This window comes from Herpailurus yagouaroundi, unplaced genomic scaffold (assembly GCF_014898765.1).
Source record: "Herpailurus yagouaroundi ecotype Mexico unplaced genomic scaffold, PumYag 160, whole genome shotgun sequence".
NCBI classification, from domain to species: domain Eukaryota; kingdom Metazoa; phylum Chordata; class Mammalia; order Carnivora; family Felidae; genus Herpailurus; species Herpailurus yagouaroundi.
Window position 1 is genome coordinate 53,294,749 of NW_024412401.1, and position 21,103 is coordinate 53,315,851.

General features: G+C 55.6%; 1 protein-coding gene and 1 long non-coding RNA gene across 2 annotated transcripts in view; one reads left to right on the plus strand and one right to left on the minus strand.

Annotated features, from left to right (window-relative positions):
• Positions 1-4,005: 4,005 nt before the first annotated feature.
• The window catches only part of MED27 (mediator complex subunit 27), a 248,821-nt gene continuing 231,723 nt past the window's right edge, over positions 4,006-21,103 (minus strand). The window contains exons 8-9 of the mRNA XM_040482698.1: positions 8,362-8,418; positions 4,006-4,119 (exon numbers count right to left, since the gene is read on the minus strand). Of these exons, the coding sequence (XP_040338632.1) occupies positions 4,039-4,119; positions 8,362-8,418 (138 nt within the window). The 3' untranslated portion in view covers positions 4,006-4,038. The remainder of the gene's footprint in view (positions 4,120-8,361; positions 8,419-21,103) is intronic.
• On the plus strand, positions 7,517-12,560 carry LOC121035137 (uncharacterized). Its single transcript, XR_005792765.1, has 3 exons — positions 7,517-7,742; positions 8,369-8,459; positions 12,466-12,560. It is a non-coding gene; the product is annotated as an uncharacterized LOC121035137 (long non-coding RNA).

Sequence of the window (21,103 nt, forward strand, 5' to 3'; positions counted from 1 at the left end):
CAGAGCCTGGAGCCTGCTTCGGATTCTGTCTCCCTCTCTCTCTGCCCCTCCCCCCCACTTGCTCTCTCTCTCTCGCTTTCTCAAAAATAAATAAACATTAAAAAAAACAACAACAAGAGGGGCATTTCCAGCAGGGCAGAGGAGGGTGTTCAGAGAAAGGACCAGGAAACGGGCCTGTGTGTACCTCTCCTAAGAACAGCCCCTCCTAAACCAAGGCTGAGTGGGAGCCTGAAACAGAAGCTCTGATGGGCATGAGGGCTGGTGAAAAAGCCCCTGTCCTGGCTGTGACCTTGGCCGACCCTTCCAACTCTAAAAGGCGGCAGGAATGGGGACCTGAGGTCCTCGGGTCTGAAGATTTAAAAGCCCCCCCTTCCCAGCTTGCCCCCACCCTCTCCGCTGATGGGGAGCCGTGGGGCGGGAGCGCAGGGGAGGGAGGGAGTCTTTTGGCTTCTATCCACCCAGACTTGCCCTGGGGTTCCCTGAGAACCTTGAATTCATTAGCGGCTGCAGCTCTGAGCCTTGATTAAAAAGATGCTTTTTCCCTTTTTTTCATTCCCCCTTGGTTCTTTCCTGGGCAGTGATTTCAATTTGCAGCTGGCTCTCTCTGGGGTGGGGAGGAGGGCAGGGCTGGGATTGGGGCGGGAGGTGGGGGGGGGGAGGCGGCGGCTAGGCCCTGCCCCTCTCTCGCCCTCTCTCCCCTTTCTGTCTGTCTCTCCTCCTCTCCCTCTGCTGGCCCTCCACCCCACCCCCCTCCAGTCACAGGCCGGTATCGGCCACACCTGCAGTGCACATTGATTGCCTGATTAAGGGGGAGATTGATTGGTCCCTGCTGTCATTAGCATATAGTCAGCGGCGACCCCTCGGCTTGGCCTCTGCTCTGACCCGCATGGATCAGTGAGCAGGATGGGAAATGGGAACCCGGTGAGAGGAAGGGCTGGGCAAGGGGGGCACGCAGAGGCTTCCCAGTGTCAGGTGCGGGGGCGGGGGTAGGGGAGGGAGAGAAGGGCCCAGAGGCCTCCTCGCCTCTCTTGGCCCAGAATCTTCCACTGGGACCAACGGACCTTGGGTTTTTCCTCTCTTCTAAATGGGGACACTGAACGCAATGCGTCCTAAGAAAGTGCTGCTGGAATCAGAAGAGAGGAAGGCCATTGCCTCCCCATTCCCCCCACCCCCCCAAATCTCCCCTCCGTCCCAGCCCCTCTGCCTGCCTGGACTGGAAGTCCTCTTCAGCTGAGCTCTCTCCTTCTTGCAGACCCTTACTTTCTTTTTTCTTTTTTAAATTTTTTAATGTTTATTTTTGAAAGACAGAGAGAGAGAGAGAGAGAGAGCGAGAGAGAGAGAGAGAGAGCACGCAAATGGGGAGGGGCAGAGAGAAAGGGAGACACGGAATCCGAAGCAGGCTCCGGGCTCCGAGCCGTCGGCACAGAGCCCGACGCGGGGCTCGAACCCACAGACCGCGAGATCATGACCTGAGCCGAAGTCAGCCGCTCAACCGACCGAGCCCCCCAGGTGCACCCGGACTCTTACTTTCAGAGCACGTCTGCTCTCCTTGTCCCGCAGAGGCAAGCAAGCAGCCGGCTGCTCACCCCAGGACTTGGGACTCTGATGGCTGTCTCCCATCCACATCCGTGGCTCAGCACAAACGTGGAGTAGTAGCGAAATAAGGGCCACAGATCTCCCCCTCCCGACCTTCAGACGAGAGCGAATTTGAAACCGTCGAGAGCACATAATACCAGCTCTATAGGCTGTCATATGAAGCCACGGTTCCATACGTTCAGCGGCAGTAAAAATCGCAACTTTTCTATAAAGCAAAACCCAGAAACACCCCGTGCTCCGGGAGAGGCTGGGAGGGACACCCCCAGAGCCGGGGACCCAGGGGCCTCGCTCAGCCTGGGCGGGTTCCCTGCTGGTCCTCAGAGAGTGTGGGTGGGGCCTGGAGACGGAGCCAGGTGGGGGTGGGAGCATCAGCTTTCGGGGCAAGTCTGAATGTTAGTTATCATGTAGCAACTTTGTCACCCTCTGCCAGCTCACACCCTCTCCGAGCCTCATCGTCCTGGTCCCTGAAACGGGGTGGTATGATCTACCCTAACAGGGTCCTTGAAAGGCTCACGGGAGCTCGCTCAACGAATAGCGAACGGGGGGCGACTGGCGCGCACTTGTATACGCCTTATCGTGTGGGGTGCTTACTGATCTCCTGAAAGCACATTCTTTGAAAACGAATCTAAGGCATTGTTAAAGCTCTGCGATCGCAGGGAACACTGTCACATCCATCCGGGTAACATCTGCGGTGCTCACAGTGCCTGGGACATGAGCAGGTGAGCGGGTATCGGGGGAGGGAAGCATTCAGACTTGAGGCGCTCCTGGGCTCGGTCCGGGGTCCACTAAAACCCCTCGGCCAGGGCTCTCAGAGGATGACAGTGCCGAACAAAATCAAGCTGCAGTCACCCCTCCGGCTCCTTGGAAGGGAGATCCGTGGAGCAGTGGGTGGCACGGGGGGCCACGGAGGGGCCTGCCAAGTGTCACACTGGGCTGGGCAGGTGTCCGTGTCCAGGCACGTGCTGGACGCCCGGTGGGGGGTGGAGCCCGTGGGATGGGCAGCGTCGGGGGTCAGGTCATAGTCTCCTGGGGCTGCTGTAACCAGGTACGACAAGCTCCGTGGCTTAAGCGACAGACATCTCTTGTCTCCCAGTTCTGGGGGCCAGGAGCTTGAGATCAGCGCTGGCTCCTCCTGAGGGCGGCGAGGACACATTGCAGACTCTCTCCTAGGCTTGCGGACGGGCCCTTTCCCCCGGGGTCGCTCTGCATTGCCTTCTCGTGTGTACCCGTGCGCAGGCCTCCTCATTTTGGAAGGACGTCACATTGACTTAGGGCCCACCCCGACGACCCCACTTTAACTCAATACCTCTGTCGAGACCCTGTCTCCAGATGAGGTGACATCCTGAGGCCCTTGGAGTTGGAATGACAGCAGATGAATTTGGCAGGGGGTGGGGAGGCGCAGATAGATCACTCCGAGCTCAGAGTGGGGATGTGGCCGTGAGGGCGGCGTGGACTCCCTCGGGCCGGTGTGCACACGGGAACCCCGGCGACAGGAAGGAGCAGCTCCGGGGGACCCGGCCGGCGGGCGCCGGGCTGAGAAGGGGGCGGGGGCCTCCAGCAGGGCCGGGCGGTGCCAGCCAGGGAGGCCGCTCCAGCTGGCTGGGCCGGAGAAGCTTCCTGTGAAGTCGCAGCCCTTTGAAACATTGACTAATAAGGTTTTCTTCTCTTTCGAAGTTGAGTGAGTCAGTGGCTTCATATAGGATCCCATCTGTCCGCTCCGTCCCTGCCAGTCGGATTCTAGGCCCCTGGCCAATTGAAAACACCAATCTAGCTTAGTATGAATCTGCTTGGCGACCAGCTTTGGTGGATGTTCTGTTTTCCCTCGGTGGAAGAGAGGCCTCTTGACTGCCCTTCTGGGTCCTGCCTCCACCAAGAAGAGCCTAGAATCCTACAGCCAAGAAGCCTGGATGGCGTCTGACTTAGTCTCAGGAGGTGGGAAGCGACAAGGAGGCGGAGGAGCCGAGCTGAAGGTGCGGGAGGCGTCTTCCACCGAGGCGGTCGGGGTGGGAAGGCAGGGCCTGTAACACCTTAGCCCTTCGCTCACTGTGGGGTGTGCCCTGCTCCACCTGGACGTCTCCCCGTCGGGACTCCAGCCCTCAAGGACAGTGCCCGGCACGTGTCATCAATCACCGTGGAATGAATGATGCACGAGTACCCGGTGGGCGGGGGGCTTTGGGGGGAGCCCAGAACCGGTCCCCTGTGGGCTTTCAGCCTCCTGGTGGGGCTCTGGGAGGGCGTCCACATCACAGCTGGCCAGTGGTGCTGGACAGTGCCCCGGGGTTCATGGCGGCCGGATCGGACGCCAGAGGCGGTGTGGAAGGGCATGCTTGCTGCTGGGCCGTAACTTCCTCTGCGGGACAGGGTGTGTGTGAAGACGTGAAGTTCGGGGGGGGGGGGAGGGCACCCAGAGGCCAGACTTCAGCAAAGAGCAAGCCACACCCCTCAGGGGCTCAGCACAGCTGCCACCGAGACCGGAGCTACTACAGCAATGACGAGGCATCGGTTCCTGTAAGATGTGGTCCCCTGGGAGTCAAGAGACAACAGCCGTCCACAAAGGGAGTGGGCAGAGGACCGTGCGGGGGCCGTTTCTGCAGGGGGACCTCTAGCAGGCCGCTCGGGTGTCGGCCAACGCCCTTGTCACGTCGCCCCGTCCCACTGCCGGCTCTGGCAAGCACTGCCAGTACTCTCCGGACCCTCACTGTTCTCCATCGGACGCTGGCCCTGCCAGGCTCCATCACCCTCTCTGCCCGGCCGCCCTGGCCTGCGGCTCCCTGACTCCCCCTTGCCCTGCCCTCGTCGTCACGCACAGGTCCTTCTGTGCCAGGGAGCTCCCCTCTCCCCGCCGGCTGCTGACCTCTCTCTTCCCATTACTCTGGACCAGATGTCAGCCCCAGGCTTCCTTTTTGGCCTCCCCGGACCCCCAGGCCAGCCCAAGGCCCCGCGTCCTGGGTTCTCGCTGAAACCTGGAGGGCAACCCGCTGCTCGAAACGCCGCCCTAACTCCTGGGGTTGTCTGCCCGCCCGACTGTGGGGGTCCCTGACGCACAGACGCTGTCTTGCTTGGTCACTGTTTCATCCCCAGAGGCCGGCGCGAGGCTTGGCTCACGGAGACTCTCGCGAACTCGTGCTCAAAGGAGAGGACGAGTCCAAATAATCCGGGATGCTTACCACAGCAGGAAGCAATGCTATGTGGAGTGGCCAGGATTCCTGACGAGGGACTCCAATAGTTTAGAGAGTGGCTGGACCCAGCCCTGGGTTCACATTTCCATCCTGTCATTGATTGGGTTCGTGGCGGCCTTGAGTAAGTGACATAGCCTCTCCGGGCAGGTGTTATCACCTGTTCCTTGTGCAGGGCAGTGGGAGGAGTCAAGGTGGATGACCCGGTCAGGGAGCCCCAGGCACAGAGCCGGCCATGGGGTGGGCTCGGGGGGCATGGGGCCGGGGCCCTGCGGCGGGGGCAGAAGGGGTCTTCCCTGGCTGCCCCGGGCCATCCAAAGCAGCAGCTGGAAGGCACCGGGCAGGGGGCGTAACTGGTGGCAATGGCTCCACTCTGGCCCAGTGAGTCTGTGAGGAGCTGCCGTCGCTCCCCACCCCGGCCACTCTACCTGCACGACCAGCAAAGCCTTCGGGAGACACAGGGGGGTCTGGGCCCCTTGCAGGACGCCAAGCCCTCCCTGTGCGCCGGCCGCCCGCCCCTGCCGGGAGCTCGTCCCGTGGAGCCCGGGCTTCCCCAGGGATGCTCGTCTCCCCTCATCTGACCCCAGGAGAGGCCCAGCTGGGACCTTAACCGGCGGCACAATCTCAGGTGGCTCACTTAATTGCCGGGACTCAGTTTCCTCATCTGTAAATTGGGGGTAGTGATCCCTACTGTGCCCGGTGACACGTTGATGAACCTGTCTGGCTCGAAATAGGCCCCAAATAGTCTCAGCTCCCCTCCCTCTGCCTCCAGCATCCCCGCACCGTGCTGCTTTTCCTCCGGGGTCTTCCGACCCCATCGCCTACGTTTTAGAAGCAGAAGCCTCCTCTCCAGGCTGAGGAAGGGATCCCCATCCCCTTGCAGCGGCAGAGTTAAGGCAGAGTGGCTTCTCCCCAGCGGGAGGCAGTATTGATAAAAGGGAAGCCATCAGCCAAAGGAACTGAACTGAGGGATGATGGTGACATTTCAGGACTGGCATTCGGGGCGAGAGATTTTTCAGGCTGAGACTGCCCTGCCCGAGAGTGAATGGCTGTGATGAAGAATGAGTTGGTGGGAGGCAGGACAGCAGAGCCCTTGTCCCCTGAAGATGAGACGTTAAATCCCTGCCTCTCCACCCTCTGGCTGTGTGACCTTGGACAAGTCCCTAGACCTCTCTGAGTCTCCGCCTCTGTAAAGTGTGGGTGCTCACTGGTGCTGATTCCTGCAGGGGTGCGCTGAGGTCCACACAGGCTTTGCGTGGGACGCCTTTAGCACGGAGCCTGGCACGTGGCAAGAGGTCTTTTCTTCTTAGTCACTGCTGCTGTTGTTTTCATTTTCATTACCAGGAGTTGGCAGTGCGTTCGACAAATTCATCAGCCTCAAACCCTTGTCTCCCCAACAGCAAGGCTGAGGCTTGGGGAGGGGCAGACATCTCCAGACTCTTACCAATCTGATTCCTTTGAAAACATAACTTTTTTTTTTTTTTTTTTGTCCTTGGACTGGCTAACCGTGTTCACAGATGGACTGGCTTCCAGATGGAGCGGAGGCCCAGCGAGGCCGAGGGACTTGGGCAAGGTCACCGTGTCCCGGAACCTCTGTTTCCCCATAAGCCAAGCTGCCTCCTCCCAGGGCTGCCCCAGCATTCCCGAGGGCCCGGCCGGTGAGGACAACGTGAGCCGACACTGACTGCATCAGGGAACAGGCCAGCTGGGGTGGAGAGTGGGGGTGGGGGACCTCTCGGGATAGCCAGCACTTGAGGCCATGGGAGGGCTGGAATTTTCCAGGCCTTCCGGCAGGAGTGGAGACCCTGGCCAACCTGCCAGGCTGTGTGAGAGCTCCTGGCGCTGACCCAGAGGCAGCTTCCAAATGCTTTTAGGCAGAGGGTGCTGGGAAGCCGGCCCAGGCTCCCTGGGTTCCTAGTCTGGGGGCAGCGGGGCCGGGGGGCGGGACCGGGCTGATACCCAGTGGCAGGGAGCCAGCCACTGCCCACAGGTGGAGGGGGGAGGCCGAGCGGGGCCTGGCTGGAGCGGGGACCGTGAGGGCAGAGCTGGGTGAGACAGTGTCTCTGTCCCCATCTCCCACACCCACAGGCAGGCAAACTGGGATGGGGAGAGAATAGGAGAATGTAGCAGGGAAAGATGAGAAAGAAGGAAGGAGAGACCACGGAGGGGTGGGGGCGAGGGGGAAGTCCACCCTGGCCATTAAGTATGAGTGAGGGAGGTGGCCTGCCCGTGTCCCCATGGGTGGCCTCACACGCTGCCGTGGCCAGGGAGTAGATCCTTTCCTAGGAAACGGCCAGGCTTTCCTCTCCCCTCCCTTGACACCATTTGCTTTTGGTGGGAGAAGTAATGAGGTGATCAAGTGGCCGCTGTCATACTCCTCTGACCTCAGCTCCCAACCCCTGGCCATGTCCTTCCCCCCGCCCCCCACTCCTCCTCCAGGAAGCCCTCCTGGATTTCTCTCAGCCCCACCGAGGGCCCCTTTACCCCTCTGGGGCCCTGCCACACTCCAGACAGTTGTCACGACACATACAGAGGGGTGGGGGGGGTGGGTCAGGTACATCTATAGGACAGCCAGCCCTTGAGCCCGTTCTGAGGGCCTCACTGCGTCCAAGCAGCCTCCCAAGCTCCCGGTCAGCACCTGCTGCTGGACCAGAATTTCCTCTGCACGCGTCTGACACACGCGGGGCAGAGAGGGGCGGGGAGGGGCAGGCGGGAAGGCAGAGGCTTAGAATCTTTTCGGCAGCAAGAACGACGTGAGATCGCTCTTCAGTCGACTGAGTTAGGGAAGAACAATACTGCCCACCGAGGTTTGAGGGCTTCTATTTGGGGAGCACCAGGCTGAGCCACCTTCGGGGCCGGTGCTCCGGCACCCCTGAGCCCGGCCTGGCCCGACACCGTCCGCTCAGAGGCCCGGAGGTGGCCTGGGGTCTTGCAGCTATGGTGCTGGGAGGAGAGAGCACCTGAAGTCAGGTGAGTGGCCAGCACTCTCCTGCCCGTGTCCCCACCTCCCCGGCCAGAAAATGGAGGCCAGGGAGCTCAAAGACCATGTCAAGGCATCGTCATGGTAACCGGGCAGGAACTGGGTCCCTTCCCACCAACCGGGGACGGCGGACATGGCACCGGCTGTTTCCCGGGAGTCGGTCTGGCTGCCGGGAGCCCTGGGCTAAGGATTCCGAAGCCATGCTTGGGCTCAGCGGGAAAAGGGCACTGGGATCGATTAGCGATGTCTGCCAAGGGTGTGGGTGGCGGAGCAACAGCCTGCCAGACCCCAGACTCACCAGGAGAGCATTGTGATGGCAGGCCCAGCAGGAAGGACTGACCGGTGTCTCCAAGGAGAGACCCTCCACCCCAGCGACTAGGCCAGTGAGAAACCGCCCTCACCCCGAACTCCTTCCTGCCAATCTTCAGGTCAGGACAGCCCCTCCCAGCGTCCTCCTCGTAAAATAATCCTCTTTGTTGGACTTGCCCATGGTTTTGCCCCGGCTGGCACGTCCCGAATCGCAATTTGCAGCTATTCCCCGAAAAAAACCCATTTTGCTGGTCAAGTTTAACCACTGGTCTTACTTTGTCGGTTAATGGTCTGGATTACCTTACAGGTCTGAGGGAGGAGAGGGGAGTTCACTGTCCTCATCCAGCACGGTGACATCTAAAGTGGAAGTGAACAAAAGAGCAAAGAAGACAATAATGGTAATGACAGTCACAATGCCAGGTGCCACCTGCCAGGGGCTGGCCTTGTGCCCGGCTCTGTGCTGAGTGATCCCAGTTAATTTCTGCAACGGCCCCGTCAAAGAGTGCTGTCAGTCCCGCACCGCGGGTGAGGGAACGGAGGTCCGGAGGGGCTCACACAGCCAGGAAGAGTCAGAGCTGGGATTGGGGCCGCTGGCTTCTGGAGCCTCTGCTCCTGACCCACGTGTGGTGGGACCAGGCTGCCCTGGCTTTGGTGTGTGGAGGCTATGGTGCCAGCCCCTGGGCAGGAGGGGGCCTGGGCATCTACCCCAGGGGAGGCATGGGCGGGGCCTCCCAGTTCCTTTCCTTGGTACCTCTCGGACTTGTGGTCTTGGAACGGGACCCTGAGCCAGGGCTGGGTCTCACCCAGGAGGTTTTAGACTTTCTGAATTGCTAGAAACCTTTATAATTTAGCAAATAACAATGGCACTTTGATCCCCTGGCAACACGGTATCGGCTGGCCCGTTGGCATGATTCCCGACTGCAGCTGACACTGAATACATTCTCCTGGAGGCCTCATGGGACAGGGTGAAGGCGCCTCAGGGGTCACCCGGGGTTGGAGGTCACAATGTCAAATGAGGAAGAAGGCCCCTGGTGGGGTGTGGTAAACCAGGTCCAGACCCCATGTTTCCTGTCCCCCAATTTTTCTTCACTCTTAAGTAGAACACACATAAAAGAGGGCCCGTGAATTAGTGCCCACGAGCGTATGAGTTTTCACAAACTGAATGCCCACCTGGCCAGCACCTCCCATCAACGCAAATTGAAGGAGCCTTTTAGAATCTTTTAAAGTATTTATTTATTTGTTTACGTATCCGCTTGTTTATTTTTATGTAGACTCCACGTCCGGTGTGGAGCCCAGCGTGGGGCTTGAACTCACGGCCCTGAGATCAAGACCTGAGCTGAGATCAAGAGTCAGACGCTTAACTGATTGAGCCACCCAGGAGCCCGGCCCCCCCCCCCCCCCTTTTAGAATCTTTAAGAGAAAGAGAGTTTTCTTCGAGCCCAAGTTAGGATAGCTGCCTGGGATATACAATCTTCCCAAAGGTGCTCCAGAGAAGGAATATTTGGTGCAGGGTTATACACATTTTTTTATGTAAAATATCACACATCATTAGGACGTTTCAGAAAGTTGCAGACCTTAAGTTTCTAGAACATGCAGGGCTGTATGACTTTCATCTTACGGGAACCAGGGAGGGTTTTTTTCCCTTTTCCTTATCTTTATGTTTGGAATGCTCCTTTCTGGTTATTTTTTTTTTTGAACGAAGCAGATGTACAATGTGTGCTCAGGGCAAAAATAGAGCCCATGCTCCGAGGTTTTGCCAAGTCATTTTGACCTTGGTAAATGTTAAAGTGTAGCTTCCCTGGGAGTCCAGGAGCTGTGCCCACAAGCATTAAAAGTCGAACATTTCCTTCACTGTATCGCTCAGAAGGCCCCTCACATCTGTGTTTGCGCTTCGTGTAAGTGGAATCATACATCGTGTGCTCTGTCGTGCGCCATCATGTCTGGGAGACTCACCCAAGCCGCTGGCCACAGGGGTGGGTGGTTGCTGCACAGTGTTCTGTGGGTGGGGATCCCACACTTGGCCCACTCTCCTGTTGGTTGGTCTCCAGATAGGTGCTCATGGTCATGCTACAAACGTTCTGGGCTCTGGAGCATGTCTCTTCCTGAACATTCTTGTGAATTTCTGGTTGGAGCAGAGTTGCGGGGCCATTGGGTATGCATATGTTCAGCTTTATTAGAGACTGCCACACAGTCTTCCAAAGTGGTGTTCCAATCCCCATCCTACCGGCAGTGGATGGCAGCCCCATAGCCTTGCCAACCCTGAGTATTCTCCGTATTTTTCATTTTAGCTGTGCTGGTGGGGGCACAGGAGTATCACATGGCAGCCTGCCCTTGCATTTCCCTAATGGCCAATGTTGGGTCTCTTGTCATACGCTTCTGGGCCATTTGGGAACCCTGTTGGCTTGTCTGTGAAGTACCTGTTCAGGGCTATTTCTCTCCTGGGATGTTTGTTTTATCTTTAAAAAAAAATTTTTTTTTAAATGTTTATTTATTTTTGAGAGAGACAGAGGCAGAATGCGAGTGGGTTAGGGGCAGAGAGAGAGAGGGAGACACAGAATCCAAAGCAGGCTCCAGGCTCCAAGCGCCAGCACAGAGCCCGACGCGGGGCTCGAACCCACGAGCTGCGAGATCATGACCTGAGCCGAAGTCAGAGGCTTAACCGACTGAGCCATCCAGGTGCCCCTGTTTGTTCTTTTCTTGTTGATTTCCAGGAGTGTTTTCAATATAAGTCCTTATGTTGCAAATATAAGGAAAAACTTCTACTCTGCGGATTACCTTTTCATTCTCTGCTGAACGGACATCCATACAATGGTCTAATCTATTACTTTTTCCATGTATGGTTAGTACATTTTGCACCCTGTTTAAGACATTTTTGCCTCTTCTGAGGTCACAAAGATGTCTCTTGGAAACGTTTCATTGCTTTGCCTCTCACAGGTAGAGATGCAGTCCGTCTGGGATGTGTTTGTTTGTTTGTTTCGTAATTCGTGAGGTATGTGTTAGAAAGGACTCTCCTGTTCTCGCCGGGCAGGGCTGGCCCTGCTGCCTGTTTTGTGGGGAGGGGCTTCTTCTCCCAAATCTTTCTGTCCCGCTGGTCAGTTTGCCTGCCTTTGTGGCAGCCTTTGTGTTTGACAGCCCCATGCTGTCCTAACTGCTATGGCTCTATCACAGCTCTGATATCTGGTAGCACTAGTCTTCAACCTTGCTCTTCATTTTCACAATCTTCTTGGCTATTCGTTCCTTGGCCCTTTGCCTTTTCATATAAATTTTATATCAGCTTGTCAATTTCCACCCAAAATAAACCTACTGGGATTGTGATTGAGGTTGCAGTGAGTGTAGCTATTAATCGGGGAGTGGGGGGTGGGGTGGGGATAACGTGTTTACAGTAGTGTAGTTCTCTTATCCATGAACATGGTATACTGCTCTGTCTGTTGAGAGCCTTGTTACTTTCTCTCAATAACATTTTGTAGTTTTTGATGCAGAGGCCTTGTAGGTCTCCATCAGACTTCCTCCTGCTTTGAAACCTACAGCTAATTTACAAGATTTAAGCAATGGCCAACCCTAGACCCTACTGACCTGACTTAAAGATAGGGCTGTTCTGCCCCAGCTGAGTGGGCCTGTGAACAAGAGGCCCGTGGGGGCCAGATGTCTTGCATTTTTGTTTTAAATCTTGGACTTTTAAAACAAGTGGTGTATGTACAGACAATGGTTCATGGAGCAGGCTGGAGACAGGTATCCTTTTGAAGGCCTGTCTACAAGGTGCAGTTTGGACTGGCATCTGGGAACTTGGATTATGGGAGAGCTTCCACCATCCCCTAATTGATAAGAATGGCTCACTGTGCCTCAACTGTTTGTGCGAACCACGTGGTTTATGCCGAACTCCTGCTTTCCTTTGAGTAGTAAGGATGTTTGGCGTGTGTTAGGCAGAGGGTGCTTATGTGACCGGCCTGTAATAAGGAGTTTCCCTGGTAGACAGCACTTCGTGCGTTGTGGCAACATGTTGTGGGGAAGGTTAAGCCCATCCGTGTGACTCCAGGGGGAGAGGACTCTTGGAAGCCCGTGCCTGGCTTCCTCCAGCCTCCATCCCACCGCCTCTTCCCCTTTGCTGATTTTGTTTCATATCCTTTTGCTGGGATACAACTATATGTTGAGTCCTTTCAGCCTTTCTAGAGAGTCACCCATCCTGGGGGTGGTCCTGCGGACCCCTGCCTGCCCCCTACAGAGGCCCCCGGCTTCCTGCTCCCAACCCAAGGCTGCTTCCGGGAGGGTATAACCGGTGAGAGACAACGTGGAAGCAAGTTATGGATAAGTTTCTGATGGGAGGCTGTTTTCAAGCTAACATTGTATGAAAAAGACGCGGGCGCATGGAAGTCTGTACCACACAGTATAACTTTATTTCATACACAGGATGTCTCTCTCGGCCTTGGAAAGGGAGGAAATTCTGACACGCTCCACACCATGGATGAATCTGGAGGACGTTATGCTACGTGAGGACGAACCCTGTACGATTCCAACTGGAGTCATCAAAGTCAGAGACACAGAAAGCTGACGGGTGGGCGCCAGGGGCTGGGGGAGGAGAAATGGGGGGTCGTGTTTAATGGGGACAGAGTTTCCCTTTTGGGAAAATGGAAAAGTGCTGGAGACGGATGGTGACGACAGCTGCAACAGGGTGAGTGTGCTTCATGTCGCTGAACTGGGCACTTAAAGATGGCGAGAGTGGTAAGCTTTGTGATAGTAAGCTCTACGTCCAACACGGGGCTTGAACTCGCAGCCCTGAGATCAAGAGTCACACGCTCTACCGCTCTACCGACGGAGTCAGCCAGGTGCCCCTGTGTTATGTATGCTTTTCCACAATAAGAAAATTTACAGTAAAATAGGATGTCTCTGTGTTCACACTGGCACAGTCCTGGGAAGGCATAGACCAACACGCTCATTCATGGCCGTCATTTTGGAGAGAGCGATTGTGGAGATTTTGATCTCTTTCTGCTTCTCTGTTTTCTACGTTTTTTGGCATGAGATTATATATTGCTTTTTCCATACTAAAAGACTTTGCATACAGGAAAACGTGGAGGAAAAAGAGATCAAACATTTAGGTAGGTATTCCTTTTGCGATTTGAAAAAAGAAATCTGTCAACAATAAATAACATGAAGGGTGGGGGGGGATTCAATGTCCTCAACCAAACAGAAATATTGGGAAATCAAGGACAACCTAGTGGTTTTGCAAAAACACCTCAAGCCGTGCTCCAGCTGGAAAATGCTCTGTGGAGCGGTCCCAAGGCCTTTTCTGCCTAACTTGTTTCTGGCCGGGTGGTGGACACTGGGGTCACAACCCTGAGGACTGGTGGGCGACTGGTCACCCGCACCCCTGAGCTGGAACTCCTGGGGAGGCCTGGGCACTGCCCTGTCAAAGCCCTAGATGGTTCTGATGTTTGCTGGCCTCCTTGGGAACCCATAACCCTGGGTTCCAGGAAATTGCATTTGAAAAGCCTTTTTTACTGCCTACAGGTGGCTTTATTCCTGTTTTGTTGGGATCCTGCTCTGTGCTTTCAAGTACAAGCGGGAATGAGGTCCGGAGGGCCTGCCTGTGGCCACACTCCGGGAAGAGGGGCCATCACCCCCAGGGCGGCCAGTGGAAGACTGCGGTAATGTGCTAGACGGTTCGCCTCTACCACTGACAGCCCCACACGCTCTGCTGCGGAGGGACAGCGCCTTTGGCCTACAGCGTGTCATCACCGTGCCTCCACCGGGACAGGGCTTGGCTCAGGCAGGCCGAGTAACACGCCCAAGGTCACCCAGCTAGTCGCATCTGCGGGACTGTGGCCCGAGGGCCCCTGCCCAGGAGGCCATCTAGAAGGGGGCGCTCAGGCCCACACGGAGGGGAGATTGGGGCATGCGCCCCACAGCCCTTGCCCCTGAGATGGCAGACCGTGGACAGGTGGCTGTGACGTCAGAGAGGGCCGCTTCCCCGAGCCCCAGAGCGTCCCGTTAGCTCGGTCCCTCCGGTGGCATCGGCAGCGTGGGGACCGTCAACAGAACAGACCACGGGGCGGGCCCGCCTCCCGGACCCCCCTCCCCAACCGCTTCGTCCGCACGGCGGAAAAGGCCTGTGCAGAATTCACAGCTGCTCAGGGGCTCATGAATTATGTACGGGCACCAGATCAATCCGTCAGCACCCTGTCAGGGAGGAATCAAAGGCCCCGGCGGCCGGTGGACAGCTCTTTCTGCGAGGAGACACGCGCTTTCAAGGCCCGCCGAGGGGCCGCCGCCGAGAGCCCTTTGCCAGCAAGCTGGAGAAGCCCCGTGGGCGCTGTGCTCCCCGCCCCTCCCAAACGCCCCGTCTCTCTGTTTCTCTGCCAGGCGCGGGTTGGACAAATGTCTTTAAAGGCAGCGGAGGGGGTAACAACAAAAAGCCTGGGCCCGTGCGTTTGGAGCACATTCCAAGATGCTCCACGTGAATAACTGATGCCAGGGACGGGTTTGTCATGAGAAGGTCACCTTGGGCGGGGGCGGTTTCTGCCACAACATCACAAGCTTCCCGCAGAGCTGAGGAGATGGCCCCTCCTCGCCCAGGCTACCATCCCAGTGCCAGGCCAGCCGAGGGGGGCTGCGGTTTGCTCCTAAACAAGGATGCTCTGCTTTGCTCGGTCCGGGCCCCAATGGACAACGCGGGAGGCATCGCAGTGTCCCCGGGCGGTTGTAACAAATGGCCACAGACTGAGCAGCTTAGGACAATAGAAACTTCTGCTCTCACCATGCAGGTGGCCAGAGTCCAAAGTGTTGGCAGAGGGGTTCCTTCTGGAGGCTCTGGGGAGAATCCATCACATGCCCCTCTCCCGGCTTCTGAGGCATTCCGTGGTCTGTAGATGCATTGCTCTGGTCTCCACCGCTGTCTGCAACGGTGTTCTGTCCTTCATGTTTCTGTATCTCTCTCTTTTCATTTTATTTTTTAAAAATGTCTGTTTATTTTTTATTTATTTATTTTTTTTTAAAATTTTTTTTCAACGTTTTTTATTTATTTTTGGGACAGAGAGAGACAGAGCATGAACGGGGGAGGGGCAGAGAGAGAGGGAGACACAGAATTGGAAACAGGCTCCAGGCTCCGAGCCATCAGCCCAGAGCCCGACGCGGGGCTCGAACTCACGGACCGCGAGATCGTGACCTGGCTGAAGTCGGACGCTTAACCGACTGCGCCACCCAGGTGCCCCAAAAATGTCTGTTTATTTTAAGAGGGGATGAGGCGCAAAGAGAAAGAGACAGAGAGAGAGAGAGAGAGAGAGAGAGAATCCCAAGCAGGCTCCCTGCTGATGACACGGGGCTTGATCTCACAAACCAAGGGATCACGACCTGAGCTGAAATCAAGAGTCAGACGTTGAACCGACTGGGCCACCCAGACGCCCCTCTCTCTTCTCGTTTTATAAGGACACCTGTCCTCAGATTTAGGGCCCACCCGATTTCAAAGTGATCGCGAGATCCTTATGTTAATTACATCTGCAAAGACCCTTATTCCAAATAAGGTTGATTCTGAGGTTCTGGGCGGACACATCTTTTGGGGGCCGCCATTCAACTCACTTCAGCGGGAGACCCAGCAGCACGAGGGTCAACAGGGACAGGGCTGCCCAGCCTAATGGCTGCTGCGATCTCCTCCTTTCAGGGTACAGCCGGGCCCAAAGCCCCACCCTCCTCTGCCCCTCCCTCACCCACACCCTGCAGGCCGCTTGGTCCATGGTTCTCAATCCTGCTGGGCATCGTGTGTTGTAACTGTTACAACCTCCCCAAGTGACTCTAATGCCCTCCTGGGGACCGCCCACACTCTCTCTGCAGAGGCTGTTCCCTTTGCCTAAGGTCTACAGGTTTTCATCCGGACCTCTGTTCAGTGGTCACTTCCTTGGGGATGCTGTCCTGACTTTCCTGACCGGGTCTTCATTCCCCATCAAATGCACCACATACAGCTCCTTCACCAGATGCAGCCCAGCGAGAATTTTCCACTGGTATCTGTGACTCTTCGTTTTCGTCAGCCTCTTTTATCAGATAGAATGCCTTGGGCCACAAGTAATAGAATATTCCGTGAAAAGTGGCTTTAATGATCAGGGCTTATTGTTCTCACATGATTAGAAACTTGAGGTTGATTCAGGAGCTCAGTGATAGCAGTAAGGACCTAGCATCTTCTTATTTTTCCACTTCCCCAGCATGATGATAACATCCTCACCTCATGGAGACAAGAGAGCTGCCGCAGCCCCAGACATCACATCTCCCCACAATAAGGTCCATAGGGAAGGAGAGGAAAATGCTACTCCCTACTATACTTGTTAAGGATGCGAAACTTTCCCAGAGGTCCCCAACAGACCTCAGGTCCCAAATGACAGAACTGGGCCACCTGCCCATTCCTCCACGTAAGGAAGTGTGGGGAGGCAGATGTTTGGCATTTTTAGCCTCTAATTTGAGAGATGAGCCCTGACAACAAGATGGTGCAGGCAGGACAGTGTCTCATGGGTGGGTCACCCACAGTGTCTCACCTCCTAGACTGCAGGTAGACTTCCTTAGGGGAGGAGCTGGCCTCAATCCGCACCCTTCTGACCCCAGCCCCTGGCAAGACCGTGGTGCTCACCAAATATGGGCGGAGTTTTGTTTTCCTGGCCCACCGCTGATTCTCCAAGCAGTCTTGTGTTCCTTTAGAGCAGGGGGCATCCTCTGGGCAAGCACACGGCCCCTCCCCACCCCCAAGGGGATGCACTCCTGGAGGACCGCTCTGGCTAACATCAGGAAGAGTAGAGAAGGGACCGTGAACGGAAAGGGGGCGCCCAGAATCAAAAGCAACACTAAACACCCCAGACTCACTAGGAGGTGATTATAAAAAACACCAAGAACCCAAAACCAAACCAAAATAGAAAGCGACGATGTTAGCGAGGATGTGGGGAAACTGCAATCCTTGGGCCTTGCTGGCGGGGATGGGAAACGGTCGGGCCACCGTGGAAAACAGGGTGACAGCGCCTCAGGAAGTAAACACAGAATTGCCATCGCATTCAGCAATTCCAGTTTGGGGTATTTACCGCAAAGCTTTGAAAGCAGGGATTTGAACGGGTACCCGCACGCCCACGTTCCCAGCGGCACTATTCACAACAGCCGAAAGGCGGAAGCAACCTGAGGGCCCATCCGTGGGTGGTGGGTGAGCAAAACGTGGCACGTCCGTCCGTGGCTTCGGCCTCAAGACGGAAGGAGGTTCTGACTCAGGCGGCAACGCGGACGAGCCTGGAGGATGTTACGGGAAGTGAGATCAGCCAGTCGCCAAGGGACGCCACGGTAGGATTCCCCTTCTGTGAGTAGGCGGGGCGGTCAAGTTCACAGAGCCGGAAACGAGAGTGGAGGGACGCCAGGGCGGGGGCCTGGGTGGGGGGAGTCAGTGTCCGCTGGGGGCTGAGTTCTGGCGTGGGAAGACGAAGAGTTCTGGACGGTCGGGGTGAGGGCTGGATAGCAGTGCAAGCGGACCTAATGCCCCGAAGTGCACGCCGAAACATCGTTATAATGGTAAATTTTAACAGCTCCCCTGTTGAGCCCCTGGATCACTGGGCACAGGGGTGGATGTGCCAGGGAGCGATCTCTGGCTGCTGTGGCCTCCTGGGTCTTGCGTCCGTCCCTGGGCCAGGGGAGCCTCCGGGGACGGTCCCTTAGACAGAGTAAATGTGTTTGTGCTTGGGGGGTGTCCCAAAGCAACATCAGGGTGCTGCCCCACAAAAGCGACCAGGGCTGGGTGGGGAGAGAACTAATAGCACCTGGAATCTAGGGCTTGGGGTGTGTTTGTGAGGCTGGCTGTCCAGCCCACCTGGGTGCTGGGGTGGGGGAGGGACTGCTGGTTGGACCTCCCGCCTGACCTGCTCTGCCTGCTTCATGGAAACTAAGAACGGTGTTCTCCTCTGAGAGAGAGAGAGAGAGAGAAAGCAGAGGAGGGGCAGAGAGAGAGGGAGACACAGAATCCGAAGCGGGCTCCAGTCTCTGAGCTGTCAGCACAGAGCCCGACGTGGGGCTTGAACCCACGAGCCGCGAGATCGTGACCTGAGCTCAAGTCTGACACTCGACAGACTGAGCCACCCAGGCGCCCCTCAACTTGCTTCTTTTGATGGCGGCTCTGGGGAGGTGAGTTTCGGTGATCCGGCTCCTCTAAGAGAGGCCCACGCGGTGCTGGCTTCCAGACATGGCGGACGCTCCCGCCAGCAAAATCATCCATCATCGCGTGCAAGCGGCCTGCCTCCTAAAGGCCACGTTATGAGAAGATGCCAATAAGCGTATTTACATTTCCCATGTGGCATCGGGGCAGCCGCGTGGAAGCATCTGCTGAATGTGGACTTTTCGCCCCACGTCCCCGTCTGCTCCTTGATCCCTCTTCATCGATTGTAGATTGAGCCCAGCTCGGGCAACCAATCGCCAGAGGGTTGGTGGGCATGGTTTTCCTTCTTTTAATTTTCTGTATCAGGTTTAATTAAACCCAGGTGTGCCTGACCCTGTCAAATCGTATCAAAACGGGTCTCCCTGCTGCATGAGAGAAAACATCAGCATAAATTATTGATTAATCTTCATTCAAAGTAATCTATCAATGACTTGCTCTGGCTGGGTGGACCCGGGAGCCCTCAGACATTTCAACGCAAACAGCCTCTGGAAGCTTCACTTCAAAGAGACCGGAGACGTTCAGTAGCGGGCGGTGGTGGTGGGTGCTGCCCCAGGTTCCTGGGGTGCCCCCCCGCTTCAGCAGCGCCTATGATGTGTCCCTCCGGCCAGCGAGCTCCATCTGGTGACAGCTCGGGGTGGGGTGACACAAACAGACACACGTCCACAACACGCAGGTAGAAGTCGCCGAGCACCACGGCTGAGGTGTTACGGAGTGACACAGGTCATCACACAGACACCTACCGCAGCAACATGGAGTCTAATGTTTACACTGCATCGAGGAAGGCATAAGGGACATCTTTATGCTGATCAACCTGAAAATTAAACGAAGTAGAAAAGAGTACTTGACAAACACAGCTTATCAAAACCGCCCCAAGGGGGGAGGGGGAACCCCCCCCCACCGCCTCTCAAAGATATTGAATCCAAAATTAAAACTATGTGACAAAGAGATTTTCCCATGGCTTCGCTGGCGAATTCTGCTCAACATTTAAAAAAGAAATCACCCTGACCTCACACAACACTTCCCGGAGAATCGGGGACGAAGCGGTGCCTCCCAAGCTGTTTTACGAGGTTGTCGTCACCTTCACGGGAAATCCCGACAGGGACGTTACACAGCAAAGGAACATTAGAGATCAACCGTCCCTCATGAAAACAGCCACAAAAACACTCGACCAAATGTTAGCAAATCAAATAAGACAGTATTACAGCCAAGTGGCATTTAGTTCAGGAATGCAAGGTTGGCTTCACATTCAAAAATCAATCCTAACGAGACAAGAAAAAGGAGAGAGGATCATCGTCTCCACTGACGTGGAAAAATTACTTGATGGCACTGAATACCAGCTGTGAAGAAGGAAGCTCTCAGAAAAGTACAGTTGGAGGGAGCGCCCTTCACGTGATAAAAAATACACAGTAGAAACCCGCATCAAACGTCATACTGAGAAGTGGGTCCTACAGCCTGAGACTGGTTTCCCGCCGTCACTGGTTTTCTTCTACGTGGTCCTGGCCTTCCTGACCAATGCGAATGAGCAAGACAAGAAGTGTAAGGACGGGAGGAAAAAGAACCACCATTGGGTTGTAGATGGTATCATCGCATGCGTTAAGGTGCTAGTCGAATCTACAACGCACTACCAGGGTCAGTAAGTGAATCCAGCAGGGCTGCAGAAACAGCACCAGGGCCACTTTGGCTCCTTCCTTGTTCCAGAAACAAACGAAAAGGAAAGGAAATAGGATACAGGAATGAAATACGGAGGAATCGATCGAGGGAAAGGCACACGGGACCCACCGCGAGGCTGAACGAAGCCTGGAGGCCACCCGACAGCACCGTATCCATGCAAGTTTCCTGTCCGGGTCTGTACTCCAGTTCCGTTAGATGTCACCGTGGCGGGAGAGGCCACAGACCCTGTACTACGTCTGCCCCTCCCTGTGAGTCCACCATTACCTCAAAATGCAAAGTGTTTGGGGCACCTGGGTGCCTTAGTCAGTTGAACGTCTGACTTCGGCTCAGGTCGTGATCTCACGGTTCATGAGTTCGAGCCCCATGTTGGGCTCTGTGCTGACAGCGCAGAACTTGCTTGGGATTTTCTCTCTCCCTCTATCTCTGCCCCTCTCCTGATCTCTTTCTCTCTCTCTCTCTCTCTCAAAATAAATAAATTAATTTAAAAAAAAGGATGCCAGTCATATTGGATTGGGGACCCACACATGACTTCATTCTACCTTAATTACCTCTTTAAATAAAAAAAAAAAAACTGTTTTAAGTTCATTTATTTTGAGAGAGAGAGAGACAGAGAGAGAGAGAGAGAGAGAGAGAGAGAGCGCACAAGCCAGGAGGGGCAGAGAGGAGAGACAGAATCCCAAGCAGGCTCCACACCATCAGCGCAGAGCCCGACACGGGGCTCGAACTCACAAACTGTGAGATCTTGACCTGAGCCGAGATCAAGAGTCAGACGCTTAACTGACTGCACCATCCAGCCTTAACTGGCTCTTTAAAGGCCCATCTCCAAATAGGCACATTCTGAGGTCCTGGGGGTCAGGATGTCACCATCTGAACTCGGGGAGAGGCGTAGTGCAGTCCGGGGCATTATCTTCTCTAAGCAACGAAAAACTGAAAACCACCCACACGCCCACTGGTGGGGGGTTGGGGGGACGCACCTGATACATGGGGAGCATGTATGTGATGGCACATCAGCCAGTTATTTATAAAGGGATAGAAACATATGTTTACAAACAGTTAAAGGTGCTCACAAGATGCCCGTGAGGGAAGAGAAAAATCTGGATCTCTATCGGCAAGAGTTTGATCAAAATAGTAATTGTGCTTCCTTCTGAGGATTGTGATGATGAGGAATTTTTATTTCCTCTTTGTGGTATTTTTTATTTCTCGCCTTTTTTTTTT